The 16,570-nt window shown below is 35.9% G+C and overlaps 1 protein-coding gene across 1 annotated transcript in view; it reads left to right on the top strand.

The window, feature by feature from the left end:
* The first annotated feature begins 4,119 nt into the window (after positions 1-4,119).
* Positions 4,120-16,570, top strand: part of plekho1b (pleckstrin homology domain containing, family O member 1b) — a 37,166-nt gene continuing 24,715 nt past the window's right edge. Inside the window, exons 1-2 of the mRNA XM_007237277.4 lie at positions 4,120-4,536; positions 6,693-6,839. Coding sequence (XP_007237339.3) covers positions 4,510-4,536; positions 6,693-6,839 — 174 coding nt within the window. The 5' untranslated portion in view covers positions 4,120-4,509. The remainder of the gene's footprint in view (positions 4,537-6,692; positions 6,840-16,570) is intronic.

Genomic DNA, 16,570 nt, shown 5'->3' on the forward strand with positions numbered 1-16,570 from the left:
GTTGTCTCAAATAATGCATATTTCCTACTAAGTCACTACAAAAAAAATGAACAAACGTTTCAATAAAATATGTGTTAACTCTGGAGTTGCTGTGATTGTAGCTGAATATATTTCTCAGTTCAGTCCAGTATTGACATTCAATGTGATGTAGTTGTAAAAAAAAACAGCAATTTCAGACAGGTTTTACTTATCATGTTGAGCACAGGAAAGCTGTTTGAACTCAGCGAACGAAGACACTATGTGAGATCAGCTGTGATTGGTTGTTTAAAAAAGGGGCATTCAGTTGTGGTGTGTATGCAAAAGGCAAATGAAACCACAGAATGTATGCTATGCAAACTCTCTCTCCCCAACCTCATCTCTCACATTGTGATGCTGGTTGCACAGGCATCTGTTAGCTTAGGTATTGGGCCTGGTTCGCCGTGCATTCTTTTGAGCATATTGGCAGGTCAGTATCCTGTACTGAAATGCACAAAGTTCAGTGCTGTTAGGATACGAACGCTCCAAAGTCAGAGTGCACCTGGTTCCTAAAGGAAATGGCATGTGACACACTTATTGGTTTATTTCCCTCTATGCCCAAAACACACACATGATTAATAATTAATGATAAATTAGTACATGTTTTTTGAGCATGAAGACACACCTAAATCCAGCTGTGTGATCCACAATTGACCGGTGCATTATAGAGCACAAAATAGGGCCCTTAAAATTGTAACAATCACTTTTTAAAAATTTCTTTACACACACACACACAGCTCTTTAACAAACCTGGTTCTTAAAAAGAACCAAAAATAATTTCTCTTGTTCACCTCCTCTAACCTAAAAACTAAGGCCAACCTTTGTGTGTTATTTTCCAGTAATTGACTGGCTTGTGAGAGGTCAGGCCATAAGCTGATTTCCAGCATGGTTGTGCAATATCCCTGCTGAAACTGGGGCAGTGGTTCTTCCTAATTCCTCCTCTGTGCTGGATTAGTGGGTGTCATTGCTCTGATACCATTGTTGTGATTACTTTAGGTTTTAATGTTAGCAGTCCACTGAATTAGTGAAACTTTTACTCAGGAAATGTCATTATACAGCAAAAACCACAGTACTGAGTACATCCACAAGACTTAACTTACCCACAAGACTAGTTACATTTAACTCAGCATTCTTGAACTCTTTAACTAAGCTAAACCATTTAAAAACACAAAGACATGGCATAAAGAGACACAAACAGGAAGTCAACCTGATCTAGAGAAAGACACGAATGGCATGGACACAATTAGACAGTTATTCAATATGCTTAAGTTTACAGTGGAGGATTACAGATTATCAGTCTCCATTTATAAATAGGTTATACACCCAACGAGCATAACATTATGACCCCCTCCAATCTCCAACAGCACTGCTGTGTCTGATCCACTTGTAACCGGAATAATACACACTAACACACCACCACCACGTCAGAAACAAGATTATAATGTTATGCTTGTTATTGCTTTACAGTTGACAACAGTGTCACAACAAATGTGGGTTTATAATAATCACATTTCTGAATGCGAAAATATAGACAAACTCCAAAGAATTTTCAAATTCCTGCATAACACAAACAATAATTTTAAATATTTTACTGAGGAAAATTCAGTTCTAGACAAACCTACTGGGTCAGAATAATTAACAATGGTAGGGATCCAGATGTCAGAAAAGTTGAATGCTTCTAGCTGAATGTTTTGTATAGTAAATAAAAAAATAAAATGTCTTTAGCTATATATATATATATATATATATATATATATATATATATATATATATATATATATATATATATATATATATAAGTTTGTCTTTTATTCGTACTTTTTTAATTATTTATTTATTATTACTTTTTTTTATGTTTTATATTATTATTCTTATGTTCTAAGTTCATTATTATTTATTCATTTTATCATTTTTTTCATTCTTACCATCTTCCTTTACTTTTACTATTGTTATCTTTTTCTTTATTTTATATTTTATAAATTCTTAATTTAAATTCTCTGTGTGTTTTTAACCTTCTAATTAAATGATATATGTAAATAATCTACAGTATGTAGTTAAATAATTATCAATACATTTGGGAAAAAGGAACCATATTGCGCCAACATTAGCTCCACAATGATCGTCACACATCTAGTTTGAGGAACAAAAACTGTTGAAATAGAGTCTACTGATGTCACTTGTCACAATGCATTTGACATAACCCAGAGTGCATGGTTTGCATTATTGTAGTTAGTCATAAATGACATGGTCTCTTAAAAAAGCTCCAAAAGGTACTTTTTCCATTCTGCTTCCTCTTCATTCCTAGTCATTATGGTTTAAACCTTAATTTGGTATTGTAAATTGACATATTCAGTGAATCCTATGAATCAAAAAACATTGTTTTACAATAATCTTGAAATGGTTTTAGTGTGATATTTATGTTAAACACACCTGCATGGAGAGATACATGAAGAAAATTATGGGGTAATATAGTATCATTTTTTTTTTCAAGCCCTGTTTTACTATGAAGATTATTTTTAAAACTTTTAAAACCTAGTGTTAGATCACTGGTGGGTTTGGATAGTAAATAAAATGGTTATACTTGTGTTATAGACACCACTGTGAAGGAATATTTTTTTTTTCTCCACAATAAATCATTTCAACAGGTTTTTATTTTTATTTTCAGTATGTAATTAAAATTCTTACATTTGATTTTACAGACAGTATGAACAAGATATTTCATGTTATGTCTGCTCAACTTCATTTTATTTGTAAATATACATCAACTCCTGCATTTCAGGCCTGGAACACATTTCAAAAAAGTTGGGTCATTGGTCATTTAGGTACTAAGTAAACTTGCCTTGATTGTCATGTCATAGACTCCACCTTAGCATCATTAAAGTCTCGAAGTTTGTGAGAAAGTATAAAAGTAAAACTATACTATTGTAAAAACAATTCAGCAATATGTGACTGTAGCTTTTTCTCGTTGCTGTTTTCAGATGGTCAAGGTAGCCTTTGATGTTCAAGATGGTTGAAAAAATGGTCAACCAACTAGGTCATGAAGCCCATGCTGGTGGTTATTCTTAAAAGCAGGTCTATTTTGTATTGCTTTTGCTATTTCCTGTATTAAAATGTTTGCCGTTTATATGCATGCACTTATTATGCTACTCTTTTGTGGCAGATTTTTGGTGTTAGATTACTTCATTTTTGTTAAATTTTTTTATTTTGTTACATATTTATTGTTTTATACAAAATCAGAGTATTTGTAACTGTACTGTTTACAAAAAAGGACAACCTTTATAGACTTTTTGTTTCTACGGAATTTATGAAACTCTTGTGTTTTTACAAAATACATTTTAATATTCATTTTGTTGCAGTAGTATATTCTTTAAATTATTTCTGAAAAATCAAATGTTGTCATATCGCTGAAAATGTTGCCCATCCCTAGTATATGTCTAGTATTTACCCTGTACTAAATTTTACCTTTTCTGAAATTGAACAGATACAAACAGGGCAGTTTCAATTTATGTGGATTTGGGGGCCCCAAGCTAAATGGACCAGGAAGAAAGCACTAGCACTGACTCCCAGCAAAGTAGCTAACATAAGCATTATGCATATACAGCTCTGGAAAAAATAAGAGACCACTTAAAAAATTACCAAATTAAAAACCTGGAATATAATCAAGAGGAAGATGGATGGTCACAAGCCATCAAACCAAGCTGAACTGCTTGCATATTTGCACCAGGATTGGCATAAAGTTATCCAAAAGCAGTGTGTAAGACTGGTGGAGGAGAATATACCAAGATGCATGAAAAGCTCTGCATTTTTTTTTTTTTTTTTTTTTGTTATTTCAGCAAATTCTCATTTACTGCAAATAAATGCTCTAAATGACAATATTTTTATTTGGAATTTGGGAGGAATGTTGCCCATAGAATGAAACAACAAGGTTAATTTTACTCAAATATTTAACTATAAATAGCAAAATTAGAGAAACTGATTTAGAAACTAAAGTGTTCTCTTATTTTTTTTCCAGAGCTTTATGTGGGCATGAGCTCTTTGTGTCTTTGTGTTCAGAGTGGACCCACAGGGGGAGCTGTGGAGGAGCCAGCGCCGCAAGTTCCTTCAAACCAGTATAAGTCTGAGGACACTTCTAACGGGTGGAGGAGGAGAAGTGGAGGCGGAGATGGCAGCGCTCCTGTAGCGTGTTCTCTCCTGAACAGCAGTTTTCTATTGTTGTGTTTGGGTGAGGAGACGCGGACGGTGAGAGCGGGAGCTGAATGCTGAGCCCCCCGGAGTGGAGAGCCGGAGAGCGGGGGAAGACAGGGCAGAGAGAGGCGGCGGCGGCGGTGTGTGTGAGAGAGGGAGAGACACGACACCACCGGGGCGCTGGTTTCACTGGTTTCACCGCGGCTCCTCTTTCTTCCAGAGGCTGGACTGGTCAGGAGAAAAGCAGAGACGGACAGGGCTGAGGGAGCGGGGTTATCTGGAGGGAACTCCGAGGAGGGAGAGCTCGCCATGAAGAAGAACAATTCAACAAAGCGGGTAGGGCTGCTGACTGCCCGCGCTGCGGGGTCTTTAACTATCGGGGCTCTTTGTGTTGTTCTGGAGGCTCTTCTGAGCGGAGTGGAGCCGCTGCTTAGCCCCCGCGCTGATGTCCGCTGAGCTAACTAACCTAACTAACTAACGGTGCTGGGCGATACTCATCCAGTTCAATACTGCGATACAGTACAATAGAATTTACCGCGGTATCACTTCAATTTTAACCGTCTGTGACTTTAATTATATATTTTAAATATTTTTATTTTATTTATATTTCACATTTTTTGAAGCTTGTGAGTCCATATGGGTCAGTGTAACGTTTATTTTAAGTTTAAGGCTAAATACAAAAATAGAAAATTGTATGTAAAAATTCATTATTTGCTTTTTTTTAATGAAGTGCTGTGTACAAGAAACAAGTTTTCATCCATTTTACAATTTTAGTTTTTTCATCTCTGAACCTCACAATTGGATTTTCAGGAAAAAATGACAAATCTGAAAATATGAAAAAGATTTACCTTTTCATTTTTTCCAGAAAACCTGTTTGCTAAAGGCAAAAATTATATAATTAAAAAAATGGAATAAATCTAATTTCTTCTTCACTCAACTGAATGGAAAAAAATGACTAAGTTTTATACACAATTTTCTATTTTCGAATTTAGCTTGATAAAGTCAGAAAATTTAACTGCTAAACGTCACACTAACCCCTGTGAATACAGCAAACTTAAACTTAGATTTTCACCTTTTGATAACAAAATGATATGAATTTCAGTTTGTTATCAGTTGTTTTAGACCAATGAGGCACCTAAAACATGCACAGTAGATGGAGGTCTTCAAGACCATAGATGAGAACCGACTGCTTCATCAGGAATCATTTAGTTCACAAAACTAACAAAAGTGGTATAACGGCACTAAAGGCAACAGATTAATACATTAGGCTTTGGTACGTTTACAACAAAAATGTAAAAATATATATATACAATATACGTATTCTTGCACATATACATATTTTTATGTATGACCTGCTTGTATGCCACACTATTTTGGACACATATTAATAAGACATGTAACATTATATTAAAGATAAGTAAGTAAGCAAGTAAATAAGTTAACATGGTGTGGTATCTGTATCCAGACTGGTGATAATTTGATTTTACAGCCTGTTTTAAAGAAACTGTCCTATTATGTTTATTTATTTAGTAAGCTAGCGTTAGAAAGAGTTAACTCAGCTAACCTAGGTTACCAAGCAACAGTATTAATATTGTTAACCAGATAGAAAACCGATTTTCAGGCAAGATACAGATTAATAAAATTTTTTTGACTTGAAAAATGCTGAACATTGTCTGAAACGAACAGCAAATTTGCTAGCTAGGTTAGCTAGTTATGTTTTAACTGTATTAGAGTTAGGTGTGCACAGAATATTTAAAAACTGAAAAAATGAGGCCAAAAAAGGCAAGGAAAAAACACTTATGGTATATGGCTAAATAAAAGTAAAAAAAATTCAATAATTTGAAAAGCATGACAATAAACATTTATACAGTTTGTATTATGTAGTATTGAAAAAATTGGTAAAATTAATGAAAACCTGCAAAACTTCCAGATTTTGGCTTTTGACAGTTTTTTTAATCTCGCTCGGTTTAAGTTTTACCCCCTACGAAAATCAATATCGTAACATTTCGGTATTACATTACACAGTATATGAATTGTTCTGTGGTTCTATACTTAGTGTTTTGTGTACTTGATGTAATAGGTTAGTAGGATCTGCCAGTTTCCTTAAATGCACTTATAGCAATGGTTTATTGCAGAGCGGTTGGTTCTCTCTCAGCCCCTCTAATGCCTTTTTTTGCCTCAGCTTGCACTGCTTGATCAAAATCTTTCCCAAATCCATTATTCAGCCTAGTTCACAGCCTGCGACAAATCTGTTTTCACGCTGAATGGTTAAAGGATCATTTCAGACTTTCCTCGGCCTCACTTGATGCAAAGTCCTGCATGGAGGGACAAAGAATCTACATGACAAAGGAAATGGTAGTGCCTTGGCGACTCCACCTAGGCTGTCCAGATTCAGTGAAATACGTCTTTGTACCTTGGTGAGCCATTCAGATGTACTCCAGCCTTTTTCTCACCGCTTTGTCTCTCTGTTTTTGGTCTTTTTATAAACTCAGGGCTTGCAGGACTCCAGCCAGCACCCTGCACAACCAGAAAAAATCGGCTGGATTCGGAAGTACTGTGGCAAAGGACTGTTCAGGGAAATATGGAAGAACCGATTTGTCGTGCTAAAAGGAGAGAAACTCTACATCTCCGAAAAAGAGGTTAGTTCACATTTATAGAAATGCTGATTTAATAGTGTTTTTATTATTTTCATATGCTTATTACAGCTTAATTAACGCAGTGCTTTGCTTCTTCATAATATTAGAATGATCTAACAGTGGCATACAGGCATTTCTCTACAGGAATACTGGCTCTGTGCACATTGTTGTGCTATTACATTACATAAGGTTTACATAAAGAGAGCTAAAACAATGTGCGATTAGTTAAGCAAAATGTTTCAAGGCTTCATTAAAGTTCATAGTGTGAAGTGTGTTCACAATCAGCTGATCCTGAGCCAGATGTAAATTGTTAAAGATGTGAAATGGATCGATATGCATATAGATCATTTACATTGTAAATAATTCCTCATTCATTGTCTGAACAAATCAGGTGCTTTTGTTGAGCCGTTGGTGAATGAAGGCTTTTGTGTAGCTGAACAAAACTGGTGCACACTGGCTTACTGTGAGTAATAAAAGAGGAAGCTTTTGGTTAATTTGCTATGAATATAAGGAAGGAGCAGATGCAGTAGAGGAGAAGTAAATCTCTAAATATAAAATATGATTTAATACTTCTTTTGATATTGTCTGTAGTTAGCACAGCAGACAGTCTCACAGGCTGATATCAGAACATGTCTAAGGTCTGGAAGCTGCTTCATGGATCTGCCCTTGAGCTCATATGGTTACATGCAGTAAAATTGATTGAAACATTGTTGAAATAGTACTTGGTGTGAAGTTGTCTGCCATTCCTGCTGATGCCCCGCCTGTGCACACACTGACAGCTCACAGAGATCAGTGGTCATCTGCTTAACAGCTGGTCAAAGAGTTGTTCTAGGAGCCAGCAGCTGCACAGTGCAGCACTACTACCAGAATGCTTGTCTTTGCAACTTTTTCTTCTCAGTGAAAGTTGCAATTTTTTCTAAATATACAGTTTTTTAAGCTTGGATAAGGTGAATAAGTTGGTTTATCACTGCAGGTCAAATGCGAAAATAGTGATCGGATGAGAATTTTAATAACGTAGCGTCATGCATTTTTAGTTTTTCATGTAATGACGTTCTTGTCCAGGGATTTGGTGGGCCAGAGTGACTTTAGCCTTCATTACATTGGCCACAGACTGCACTCTCTGCCCTATTTAAACTTGTTAAAGGTACAGCTGTAGACACTTAATAAAGCTCTATAAACAACATTGTGTTAACCATCTTCAGAAAACACTGAAAAAACTGAAGCTAATAAAATTCTGATTGCTTTGCATTTTATTTGCTTTGCATTATTTCTTAAAAGCTAACTGTGAAATCCATAAATGTATTAAATAGGCAAAAACAGCTATGTAAAAGCATTGGCTGAATTTTAGAATTATTTCTTATATAAACAAGTTGAACATTAATTGATCAGCAGAAATGTCCAAACTCAGCTTTCAGCTCATTCTCATTCTCAGAGTTTATCAGTGTTTTAATGTGGTTGATTCCAATATTCCAAGTTCCAAGTTCTACACAATGATGTATTACCAAGTTTGCCTTTTGTGTTTTCATAAAATGTTTACATTGCTTGTGATTTTTAAGGTCACTATCAAATTATCTACTGACAAATTGTCAGATTTTTAGTGTGTTTATTAGCCTTTAACCAGAGTTTCATTGAATGGATGCAATACTCAATACTCTCGAGACAATAGTACAGACAGAAATGATAAAAAGACATTTTGATGATACACAAACAATATTTTGCCAGACAAAATGAATCAGCAGTGACAGATTCTTTAAAACTCTTTTTAAATAATGTCTTCATGAGTAGTACAGTGATTGTCACATTTTTGCTCCACATCATTTATTTCAATTAAACATTAAAACACTTGAGGTTCGCTCATGTAGCGCGAACCTCAAGTGTATTATTGCGATTATACCCCAGTTCTATTATCGCTGTTTATTAAAATATTTTGAGTTGAAGAGGTTGAGAAAATATGATCGGTTTAGTTATAAACACTCTGCTTTGTTTGTAGCTGCACTGTTTGGCTTGTAAGCGCTGCATCATTGCTAGGTTACCAGTATGTGGCAGAGTAATACATGGAGAGCATTACCGGCTGATAACGTCACTTAAAGCCAATCACATTGCAGGGTCTGAACCAACCGTGGCATTATGACACTTTCTGTAATTAAAATTGCAGATGCTTGTTAAAGCACATTGTCGGTATGATGTGAACATTTATCCTGGTGCGATTTTATATCAATATATTCCCCAGCTCTACAGGACAGTGATGCTTAATTAACAGTGTAGTAACGTATCAGTTACAGGTCAAAGCAGCACTTTCCTAGCAGTGTTTAAAGGTTCCAAGTGTGGTGCACAGGCATGGTTTGTCTTAGGGTGTGCATTTTCCAGTTGCACCTGTTGTGCTTTGCTGTGCAAGTGAGCAACTGTCCTTACGCAGTCTGCGTCCCCTGATGGGAATGACAACACTCTTTGTGGAAAAACGTGCTCGGCTGAGCAAAGAAGGCCACCTACATCACAAGCCTGTTTGTTTGAGCAGCCAATGCAATGATATTTGCACACCTACACATTGCAAAAAATACATTGCACCAATTCATTGTGAAAGGTGTTGTGTTTTGTGGTGTTCTGCATCTATGCAGTCAGTAAGGGATATAAATATTGTCAGTTTTTTTCTGTATCGTCTTTGAACAGATGATAATATTAAATATTGAATTATTTGTTAGATTATTATAGGACACGTTTGTGGATTTGTTAGCTTTACTACTAATCTGCTTTATTATTTTTAGTGATATTTGTTCTTTTAGTTTAGTGCTTGAGGTATTGTTTTTTTTAGGTTGAACAACATCCACACTTCAGTGATCTTTTCCCATATGTGCTGGTCTGGACAGAATGTTCATCTACATGAAGATCCATAGTGAAAGATAGAGAAAAGAGCTTTCTGTATTGATTATTTGATGTATTAATTGACATTGTTTAGTAGTAATCTAGATCAGAATTAGAATCTACAAGAAGGAATTGCTCTAAATCTCAATGACAGTTTAAAAAACGAGCAATTTGATTGCTGCCATTTTGTTGTTGTTTTAGGTGCAAGTCTTGGGTGTGAAAATTTAACCCTATAACACAGAGCTTGTAAACTGCCTGTAAATGAGTTGAACCAAACGGGAGCATCCAAACACCTGCTCAAAAATGTGCTGTGTCTGAGACAACACAATCATCACTATTCAGCAGCCTGGCACACTATGTTCAGTGTTTTAACATAAAAATAAATATGGTATTGTCTTTCTGGCAAAAAAAAGGGAGAGGAAGTATTTAACTAGCATTTAACTAGCATTTACGATTTGTTCTGTTGTATTTGTTGTAGTGGTGTCAGTCGATTAAAAACTTTAATCTGATTAATCATTTATCAATTCTGTGATTAATCGCACTTGTTCTTCTTAAGAGGCAAGTTTTAAGTGGATATTTAAATGTAAATAAAAGAATGAATGTAAGAAATGTAAAAATGCAATTAAGCCTGCGGCCCTGTGCCTACAACCGCAGCACAACAGTGCAAATATTACACATTATAGCACGAACCTTAAGAGTATTGGTGCGATTATACCACAGTTAAATTATCCCTGTTTATTGAAAGACTTTGAGTTAAAGAAGATGAGAAAATAGGTTCTGTTTGGTTATAAACACTGTGAGTTAAAATAGTTCTATTGCTGCTCTGTTTGTAGCTGCGCTGTTTGGCTTTTAAAGCCCTGCATCATTGCTAGGTTACCTGTATGTGGCGGAGTAATGCATGGAGAGCTTCAGTATTATACCAGTAATATTGTTATCACAAAAATACTGTATATTGTCAATTTATTTTAGGGCTATATCGCCCACTCCTAATTGCAGATTTGGTGCTATAATTATTATTATGTAATTAGATATATACATTATATTAGGCAGATATAATCTGCCTCTGGTGTGTCTGTCATGGACAACTAAAAAAAGACAAATAAGAATTTTACTTTTGTATCAAACAAGCATCAATCAAGTTGTAATATGATTAAATTAGCATTATGTGATATTGTACACAGAATGTAATAACAATTCTCAAACTATACACATTACACATTAGTTTCAAAGTAGTAATAGTAAACACAACACTCATAGTAGATACTAAGAATAAGCTGAGGGGTCAAGTGGTTAATGGAACTGTCCTGTCACTTTGGCTTTTCCTCAACAATAACATTCCTAAGGTTGTGCCAGGCATAGACTTACTGCGAGAGGCAAGATTAACACCTTGATCCAATCCTGGACACACTATGTGGATCAAGCTGCAACGTGACGGGCCACTAGAGTACAAAGCTGAGGAGGAAATCTCATGTAAACAAACGGTCCTATACGAAGACCTATGCAGATGCTGCTTAGAAGTATTGCAATACCACCCTTTTTTCTAAAAATCTGTTGGAGATTTCAGATTATTATTAATAATGCACAGTTTATTAATAATGTAATGTATTAGGTGTACTATATGTTTTTCAGGGTGGTGATATCTATATAACTGTCATATTTTACACATTAACAAGGAAATGTTGATCTAATTATCATTAAATATTGTCCAGTTTAGGGCGATATAGCCCTAAAATAATATCACAATTGTTTTTATATTTTAGTTTTACGATAACAATATTTTATTTTTACGGTAACGATTATCTTGGCGATATGATAAAAACACTGAATTAAAAACATATTTCAAGAGTACACTTCTGCAACAAAATGAAAACGAAATTTTATTATTGTATACGAATTGATTTGGCACACCCTTAACAGATATAAAAAAAATAGAATTAGAAATAGAATTTTATCAGATTTGTCGCAGAAGTCAATGAAGAATGTCATGAAAGAATGTCATGAAACTAATTTTGCACTTCAAATATCTCCATATATCCAGGATTAAAGTAAATTAAATGATGGATTTTATCTGTCTCTGGCTGATTGTGAATGTGTGCTATTTCAGGCTGTTGACACCATTGAAAACAATAGGCTATCTCTAATGCTGTATTCTGTGGTGCATACTGTTCTTTGCCTGATTCCTTAATTAATTCATTACATCACATAACATTTAACTACATACATTTAACATGTATATATTTTTTTAATGTAGACAGAATGATACTGTATGAAGTAGAAATAAGATTAATTATTAAATACTAAATCTAGAAGATACAAGGGGTTAACTGGCTAGTTCCCACAAGCATGAGTAATACACCCGGCTTGCTATTCCTGTGGCTTTTTTCCAGCTAAGGCCGAGTGGAATGAGGGAAGGTAAGATGGAGTGGGTTTGAGTCACGCTCATGCAGAAAGCTGTTTGCTGCGCTCAGCATCAGATCAAACAATGCCGCGCCAGCATATGGCCCGTGGCTACGGGAAGGATTGACCCTTTTAGCTAGTGCTTAACAGACTGAGGTTTCATCGCTGACGAGATACTCCACGCAGCTGTCTAGACAGACACCCTTGATGAACCAGCTCTGTTGTTTTGGTGTAATCGTTTATTAGATGAGGGACAAACAAGAGGATTTCCAGTATTTTAGCAAGGACCCTAAAACTCCCTGCCAGCTGTCCCAGCTGATAAAAAAACCCTCTTTTTAACACTGAGACATCTGGCAGGATTTCAGGGACCGTCTCTCATACGTTGAGTCGACTGTGTAAAATTAAAGAGCACTGGATCTGACAAATTATGTGACAAATTCTATCTGTCCGCTCCACTAACAAAATTCTTGACACAATTGTGTCAGGAGTGAGTAGTTTGCTGTAAACTGAGCTGTAGTGTCCTCTCTTACACTGGAGAGGGGTGTGGGACCAAACGTGATCTCAGTAGAGCACTGGAGTCTCTCCTCATCTGTGCAGGAGATCAGATTTCCCACGCAGATGGGCGTTCTCATAGTGGGACAGCTGTGGGGAGTGGAGCAGACATGTGGGAGAGCTTATTTTCACTCTGTTTGCCCTCGACTGCCTGTACGACTCACTGATTCTTATTTCGGGGTGTCTCTGTGCCGTCTGTGTGCATTTAAAAAAATGAACGAAAAAAAAAAAAGGTTTTTATACATTTTCCCCCTTTTTGGCCTAAATCTTTTTTTGTCCTAATTAAAAAAAAGCAATTACAAAAATACATTTTTTTATGCATTGAACCTTTTTAATATCCCAGCTAACAAATCAATTAAGCACATTTATTTACATTACCTCAGCAGTGCTATTCTAATCATTTTCTTTTCAATTACATAGCAATGCCTTTCCAGTCATAAATCTACCTCAGTAGTGCTACTCAAGGCACAGAGAAATGCAGCCAGCCTTTTGATAAACAAACTAGCCAGGGCTATGTTAGCTCAGCTAACCTTATTTAAGCTGGACAACAGCAAGCATCATAAGTAAAGCTGAATTCTTTTATTTTCATTTGTAAAAATACAGTTAAAATGCCAGCTTTCTCCCTCATTCTCTGCTCTGTATTTGCCATTGTGTGGTATATAAATTATTGTGTCTTTTCTCTAAACTGCGTTTAAACACTGAAAGTGCTTTTTGCCATTTTTAGCCAAGTATTTTCTGTTGCCAGAAAATAATTTTTGATGCACACTTAATTACTATATTAAAAAATCGAATGAACCATTTCCCCAAAATGCAGACATTGAACTAAGACAGTTTTAGTTTTTAAAAGTAGTGTGGCTGAAAATAACAAGTTTATAATCCCTTTTAGCAGCACCCCAATAGCCCATATGGACAAAAGTTATGAGACACCTGCTCATTCTTTAAAATCAAGTATATTAAAAAAAATATTTTATCCTGTTTTTGTTGAAATAACTGTCTCTACTCTCCAGAGACGACTTTCAGTGACTTCTTTAACAATAACATTAGTAAGGACAAAATGTGGAATAATCACTGCCCCACCTCATCCCCAGCTCTCCTCAGCTTATCCCAAAAGTACTGGATGCAGAATCATATTTCCAGAGAACACAATTCCACTGCTCCACAACTCCGTGCTGAGGTTTTATACCCCTGTTGTCCACAGCTAGCCATAGGCTTTGTTCCAATAGTTTTAAGGGTTTAGGGTATTTTGATTGGTATTATATTTTGACTATTCGGTGACTCTTATCTCTTTCCAGGCTGGATAGTAGACCCTTAAAAGCACATCAAATATGGAATCATATCAATTCAATCTGAGCTGTGAAGTAGTGAGCTAGCATGCATAGCACTGAAATTTAGTCCCGCGCTCTGCAGGATATTGTGAAGGAACCCACAGAGTCCCGCAGAGTCCTGTGGGAATGCAGACCACTGCTGTCCTCTACTGACCTCTACAATGCTCAGACCACTGCCACACTGAAACAGCTGTACAAACAACAAATGTGTAGTTTAGTGTTGTGTGACTAAATTGCAGCGGCGGTATTTCAGTGTCCACAAAGTGTATGAAATTGTTAGAAAGGTAAATACTGATATTGATCTCATTGTTATATTTTGCAATACTGAATACATTTTCAAACACATAGTATGGGATTTTAGGCCATTGTTTGCATGAAAAAAAAAAATTTTGTTGGGCTTAAATCCTATTTGCCTTAAATCTGACATTAAGCCTGTAACGATTTTTTAAAGAATTTTTTGTGGACGATATATCATTCCAGAAATGTTTGATCAAAAATAAACAAAATCAATGTCATTTTAAAATTCAATTTTAACTGATATAATGATAATAACATAACATAACAAAGCAATTACATCTTATTAAACAAAAACAACATTTTAATTAATTATGTTTTTTCTTCATCTACCACAGTCCAAACTGTGTGTATGGAGTCTCAGTTATTAAGTAATTTGTAATCACGATTATCAAGTATTATTTAGGTCATGTCTATTTATTGTATGATAAGTTGATAATGTAATTATTGTGACAGACCTATCTGATACAAAAATGCAATAAACTGAATTATAACTCCTGTGTAATGGCACAAATAATTTTAGAAGGTTCCTAATAACACAACTGTGTATTGTATACACTGCAATGCCAAAAGTCATGGCATATCAGTAAGTGTCAATGTATCAGAGACAGTACCTGCTCAGGAAGCTGAAATCGTTTGGAGTGAATAAGGACATTCTTACCACCTTCTATTATACCTTCATTGAAAATATTATAACATTCTCCTTCATTTGCTGGTTTCATTCCATCACCCTGCAGAATAGAAACTGTCTGATAAATGTGGTTAAAGTCTGCTCTAAAATCATTGAACGACCTATCCGTTCTCTTATCACCCTATGTGATCAGCAAACTGTGAAGTTGGCTCACAGGATTGTACAGGACCCCTCTCATATCTTGTTTCCCGAATTTGACTGGCTTCCTTCTGGACGCAGACTTCGTTGTCCGTATTGTAAAACGCAGAGGAGGAAAAGAACCTTCATCCCCAGGGCAGTCCAGCTTTTAAATGCTGAAAAATGACTGTTCAAATGAACTGATGATGGTACATTAATCTAATGGTGTATCTGTGGTTGTGTCTGTGTATTGTGTGTAGTATTTGTTGGAGGGAGTGCGTGCCCTTCTCTGAGCTACTCTTTATGCCCTTTTAAATTGCCCCTTGGGGACAAATAAAGTAATCTGAATCTGAATCTGAATCTGAATTATGTGTGAAGTGTTATCTCAGGGAAGGGTTTGGAAATGCCCATGCTTGTTTAAGTCATGAGGTGCTATCTTGTGAGTGAATCTAAACACATACTGGCCAGCATGCTCATATCATAGTGACATGAATTATCAAGCAATACAAATAACAAGTCTTTGTATAAATAACAGAAGTAGATACAGAGTCCCTGCACTGTGTGCTTCTATTCCAAATATGGCAGTGTTCTCATATTTCTGTATGTTGAAAGTGTCTCTTGATCTCTGTTCTCCTTTTTGAGTACATGTGTGTGGGCGGTGTTGTGATAGGAATATAGTATTCACAAGAAAATGTCCACATCTCCAGTTTCTCTCTGTAAGAGAAGGGCCTGTTTTAGATTGCTTGATTGCCACATACATGTACAATGCATGTGGTTAAGACCTGTCTCCATTTCAGCTGCATTAGCCATCTCTTCATTCCGTTATGAGAAATGTGCACAATTATCGAGAGACAAAGACGTGCAGGCCTTTTCTGACGCATGTTCCTACCATCTGCTGCTGATTTCTCCAAAACTACCCTCAATCAAAAGCCCCAGAGATGATGATGATGATGTGAATAGAAGAAGGAAGCTCAGTTGTTAGCAGGAATCAGAAAACGAGAAATTTTCCGGTTTTAACACTCTTAATGAAGCTGCTTTAAGGTGCACCCATTGCTGAGTCAAGCATTCTGTTATACCCACACAGCTTGTATAACCTCCAGTACAGAAAAGTACTGCTAATAGAACAGGAGCTGCTCTGAAGCTAGTGCATATGAGCCAAAGGTCACTGTGCCCAATGCGGCATGGTATAAAGAAGGATATAAAGCCTCCCAGAATTAGGAAGCAATTTGGGAACAGTGAAGTTAAATATGTGCTGTACTGTGGAGGTTTGTTGTACCAGCTCTGTAGTAGCTCTGCTGCATTCTGCTGATATTTGTTTTGGCTCAGCGAGGGACTCTCTAGAGGGTTATCTGGTTAGTGTAGTTAAATTGTTTCTTTAAATTAAATATAGAGCTATATAGAGTGATAAATCATTTTTAGCATCTTAATATAAGGTTTTTCGACAAACACATTGAAAGAGCTGTGATAAGGCTGTGAATAACAGCAAACTAACAATGCAT

The sequence above is a fragment of the Astyanax mexicanus genome, chromosome 6 (assembly GCF_023375975.1).
Source record: "Astyanax mexicanus isolate ESR-SI-001 chromosome 6, AstMex3_surface, whole genome shotgun sequence".
Lineage (NCBI taxonomy): Eukaryota > Metazoa > Chordata > Actinopteri > Characiformes > Acestrorhamphidae > Astyanax > Astyanax mexicanus.